Source organism: Tribolium madens, unplaced genomic scaffold (genome assembly GCF_015345945.1).
Source record: "Tribolium madens isolate multiple individuals breed KSU strain unplaced genomic scaffold, Tmad_KSU_1.1 Scaffold_20;HRSCAF=117;Tcas5.2_LG4, whole genome shotgun sequence".
NCBI lineage: Eukaryota > Metazoa > Arthropoda > Insecta > Coleoptera > Tenebrionidae > Tribolium > Tribolium madens.
In genome coordinates this window covers 410,471-415,805 of record NW_025400985.1, presented here as the reverse complement: position 1 = coordinate 415,805, position 5,335 = coordinate 410,471, and the positions used below count along the sequence as shown (strand labels likewise).

The 5,335-nt window shown below is 25.7% G+C and overlaps 1 protein-coding gene across 1 annotated transcript in view; it reads right to left on the bottom strand.

Moving 5' to 3' along the window:
* Window positions 1-3,830: 3,830 nt before the first annotated feature.
* Window positions 3,831-5,335, bottom strand: part of LOC123005106 (persulfide dioxygenase ETHE1, mitochondrial-like) — a 3,762-nt gene continuing 2,257 nt past the window's right edge. Inside the window, exons 3-4 of the mRNA XM_044398721.1 lie at window positions 4,010-4,225; window positions 3,831-3,871 (exon numbers count right to left, since the gene is read on the bottom strand). Of these exons, the coding sequence (XP_044254656.1) occupies window positions 3,831-3,871; window positions 4,010-4,225 (257 nt within the window). The remainder of the gene's footprint in view (window positions 3,872-4,009; window positions 4,226-5,335) is intronic.

Genomic DNA, 5,335 nt, shown 5'->3' with positions numbered 1-5,335 from the left:
AAAATTTCAAATAAAAAACTATAAAGTTAGAAACACTGAATTGGRAATAATAATAGAAAAAAGGAAATGAGAACAGAAAAAGAAAAAAATTGTGAGAATAGATTAAAATAGAGTAAAAATCCAGTTTCTAAGACCTTAGAATCGTAAAAATCACTTTTTAGTGATTTTAAATTCTGAAAGCGAAGTAAAAATCACTAATTTGAGAAAAATATAATTGAAAATTTTAGTTTTAAAATTTCTAGAACTGTAGGATTAGAAATTAAATCTCTAAAACTCTAGAATCAATAAAAAGCAAAGAATTTTTGATTTTCAGTATTTTTATTTTGAAATTTTGAAATTTGTAGAATAGAAACTCTAGAGCTCTAATAAACAAACTTCTAATAAAATTCTAGAATCTAAGAAGTTAAAAATTGAAAAAAAAAACAGATTCTAAAAGTCTCGAATGAGAAACWTTTAAAAACTATAAACTTAAAACTATTTAAAAATTAAAAATTTACGGTTTTGAAAACACACTTAGATTGAAAATTTCTAAAACACACAATCGTCAAGCAAAATAGAATAAGAATAAGAAAAATAAATAAGGAAATAATAATGAGAATAGAAACAAATCCAGTTTCAAAAAAATTAGAATTCTCTAAAACAAAATTCTCAGTGATTTTCAAATTTGAAAATTTTTATTTTGAAAACAAAGATAAAATCACAAATTTTAGAATTATTGAGTTAAAAATTGTAATTTTAAAGTTTCTAGAACTGCAGGAATAAAAATCAAATTTCATAAATTCTAGAATTTCAGATTTTAAATATTTTTATTTTGAAATTTTGAACTTTGTGGAATACAAACTCTAAAAATTGATTGTAATCGGAATTAACAAATGTATCCAACCAATCAAATTCAAAAACCTCACAAAAAACTGTTTTAATTCAATTCCAATTTGCTTGAAAAAAAAACGCAAAAATAATGAATTTTAATTAATTTTTCCAATTAGCCACAAAAAAATGATTGTTAGATAAGGGATTAAAATTGAAATAAAAATCATTAAACATAAAATCGAAATATTTTACAAAATTACAACAATTTTCCTTATTTATTACTACCAATTAGTGAAGAAAAAAAACATTTTAATGGCTTTTTTATTAATTTTGTTTGTAAATTGACCCCAGAGAAAACTTTACTGCAGATGAATTTAATAAGGGTGATAAAATATCAACTGCTCGATTTAATTACTGTGTTAAAACAGTGTTTTCATTATAAAATGAAAATATGTGTTTACGCTTCTCTATACAGAGTGTCCCAGCGAGTTGGTAAAGTAAAGTAAAAATATATTAAAGATATTTTCAAAAGTTAGCTCAAAAAAATTACAATATTACGAAATAACCGTTCAGTTATCAGAGACATGTTTTAAACTATCTTTTAACAACTTGTTATTATTTTATATCTTATTAAGCCGTAAGACGTAAAAATTGACGATAAAAACATCAAACCAAAAAATTTTCAACAATTTTAAAAATTAAAATTCGGATAACACAAAATAAAATATAAAAATATGTTATGTTCAAATTATTTTTTTAATTAATTACAGTCTGAATTAATGGAAAAAGCGAGGATCCACTTTCGCTCAAAGTAAAATAAAAAAATTGGAAAAAAATGTGTAGCAAAGAATGTTTCAAATTTGTTTACCTCAATTGATATTAATGTAAAATTTTCACCACTTCTGCATTTTTACAGTAGCTTTGATAATCTGGAGTCAGATTTTTACCACAGTTGGTATTTGAGCCGTTTTGGTCAAATGAAATTTCAAAAAATGCCAAGTCAAGTCTAGCACTTAGCACCGTGTTAAATAACTCGAGTAGGCTTTGGAATATTGTRATGAAATTTTTTCGACGGGTTTATCAACTATTTGAGAAGATTTGAGCCAAATTTGAATAATTTCTGTCGGCTAGAAGCTTTTCTACAGCTCTTTGAATATCTCAAAATTTACGAAAAGTGATTTTAACACTTAACACCTCGTTTAAATCAAGAAAGCCTTGAGATATTTTAATGAAACTTTTTTGGGAGCTTTATTGGGTGTTTGATAACATTTTAGTGAAATTTGACCCAATTGTGGTGACTAGAAACTCCCCTAGAGTCTCAAAATTGACCAAGTTGTATCAAATCTTCTAATAAATGATGAACTTTAATTTTTCAAAAAACAAAACAAAATGCGTTGTTTAAGACTATAAATAATCAAAGAATGTAATAATAAGCCATTTTTACTAATTTCGTCAAATCATAATTAATAGACAAATTTAGTTTTTTAAATTTTATTTTAAATGATCATTTTGAAACAGAGAAAAAAGTTTGCAAATGACACTTTCAATTCAAAATTGTTGAAATTTTGTTTCTTCTAGGTTTTCTATTATAACTAAAAATCCAAAATAGTTATTTTTAAGAAATTTGAAAACAAACCGAAAAATTGTCAACAATTGTTATAAAAATTAAAATTTGGATAATAGAGAATAAAATATAAAAATATGTATTTTTTTAGATTTCGTTATTAACTACAGTCTGAGTTAATGGAAGAAGCGAGGAACCATTTTCGCTCAAAGTAAAATAAAAAAATTGAAGTTTTTTTTTGAAAAAAATATAGTGTAGAAATTTTGAAATGATTGAAAACTTTCAAAGTTATTTAAAAAAGGCTTTGTTGAGTCACTCTGTACTTAATCTCAATTAAGTTCTGTTAAAATCGAGGACAAAATATAATAAATAAAAAACTGAAGAATCATTCTAAAATATTTTCAAAAAAATCTTAATATTATGAAGAAACAAGTTTTGTTTGGTTTTAGATACATTTCAAACGAAATCATTTAACTTTTGTTTTGATTATTTCAACTAAAAAATTACCAGATGATAATTTGCCCATTTACGCAAAATAGTGTGTGATTTTAAGAATAATTAAATTTTAACAATTTCAAATAATAATAAAGAACGAAAAAAAAATGATATTTACTATCGCAAAAAATGTTTCAAATTTGTTTATTTCAATCGATATTAATGTAAAATTTTCACCACTTATGCATTTTTACACCAGCTTTGATAATCTGGAATCAGATTTTTACCACAGTTGGTATTTGAGCCGTTTTGGTCAAATGTAATTTCAAAAAAATACTAAGACAAGTCTAGCACTTAGCACCGTGTTAAATAACTCGAGTAGGCTTTGGAATATTGTGATGAAATTTTTTCGACGGGTTTATCAACTATTTGAGAAGATTTGAGCCAAATTTGAATAATTTCTGTCGGCTAGAAGCTTTTCTACAGCTCTTTGAATATCTCAAAATTGATTAAAAGTGATTTTAACACTTAACACCTCGTTTAAATCAAGAAAGCCTTGAGATATTTTAATGAAACTTTTCTGGGAGCTTTATTGGGTGTTTAGTAACATTTTAGTGAAATTTGACCCAATTGTGGTGACTAGAAACTCCCCTAGAGTCTCAAACTTGACCAAGTTGTATCAAATAAACTTTAATTTTTCAAAAAGCAGAACAAAATGCGTTATTTAAGACTATAAATAATCAAAGAATGTAATTAATAAGCCATTTTTTACTAATTTCGTCAAATCATAATTAATAGACAAATTTAGTTTTTTAAATTTTATTTTAAATGATTATTTTGGAAGAGACAAAAAAGTTTGTAAATGACATTTTCAATTCAGAATTGTTGAAATTTGGCTTCTTAGCTTGTCTATTAGAACTAAAAAAATCCAAAACAGTGATTTAAACCGAAAAATCGTGAACAATTTTAAAAATTAAAATTCGAATAATACAAAATAAAATACAAAAATATGTAGGGTATTTCAGGACTTTACCAACTCGCTGGGACACTCTGATGCTAAAACTAAAAGAAACACTGTTTGCATAAGCTCCAAATGCCTCAATTAGTCCTTTGTTTCATGAAAGCTCTCCCAAAGAGCAGAATTCCCCCAAAAATGTAATGAAACTTTTTCATTTAAATCAAAAAAAAAAAAAAAAATACCAACCTGTTCAGCGCTGTAAAAGGAACAACAGCCATTGGTGTGGCCAGGCGTTGATAACACCTTCAATTGCTGATTACCAAATGTTATAAAATCATTTTCGTCGATAAGAACATCAGCTTGTGCTCCACTTTTGCGAGATATCACACTTTTACAACCGGAAAGTTGCTTTAAGTGGCCCGTTCCAGTGATGTGATCGGCGTGCATATGGGTATTCACTGGAATAACCAGAAAGCTCACTTTTAATAAAAAGCTCAGATCATTAATTCTCGACGAGGAGGGCGGAAATGCTAATAGGGAAAGAGCAAACAAAGAATCTTAATTTACTACCAAATCCCGATTTTTTATCGACAAAATTGAAACTTTGAATGAAATTGATGCAATTTGGTCGATTCCAAAAAATACAGGCTGTTCTGGTTAAACAAGATGCGAATTTCACTGTTTTAATCGAGTGAAAACTAGAAAAAATAAAAATAAACTATGACAAAAAATATAAAATGGTTAAAAAACGAGTTTAATTGAGTGAAACAGAAAAAAAAACTAAAATATCACAATGATTGAAAATGTGAAAATTAAAGAACAAGGATTCAAAATTTTAAAATTGTGCTTAAATTAGAAAACTAGGGAAAAATATACAAAATGATTGAAAAACGCGTTTTTTTTTTAATTATGGTTGTTCGCATTTCACAGTTTCAATCGAGAAAAACAGAAAAAAACGAAAACTGAAACAACACTCACAAATTTTGTAAAAAAGCTGAAAATGTGATAGTTAAAAAAAAAGTTAAAATTTTGGGCAAGAAATAAAACATTACAGCGAAAAAAGAGAAACTTTTCATCAGATCAATTTTGCAATTTTTACTTTGTGTTGTCCAATTATTTCGGATTTAGCGAGTTTCTTAGTGAAAAAACGCTTTAAATTATTAAAAACAGTTGAATTAAGAAAAAAGAAAAAATTTCACTTAATTTTGAAAATTTTTTCTTGTTTTTACATTTATAGTGATATTTGTATAAAAAACATTTACTAAATCTGCCAAAACAAGAGATTTTTTCAAATTTTTTACCTTGTTTTGTTAAAACATATTCTTCTATAAGTCAAGAAAATACGCATTTCAGGTTTAGTTTGGCGAAATTTTTCGAATTCAGTCATTTAAAAATGCTTCAAATCCATTGAAATGAGCAAAAATGACATATTTTCAGGTCTAATTTTTGACAAAATATTTCGAATTTAGTAGGTTTTTCAGTTGAATGAAGCGAAAATAAAATTAGATTAAAAATGATGTGTCAAAATTGACGCATTTTTTAATAAAAGCAAAAAATAGAACATTTGT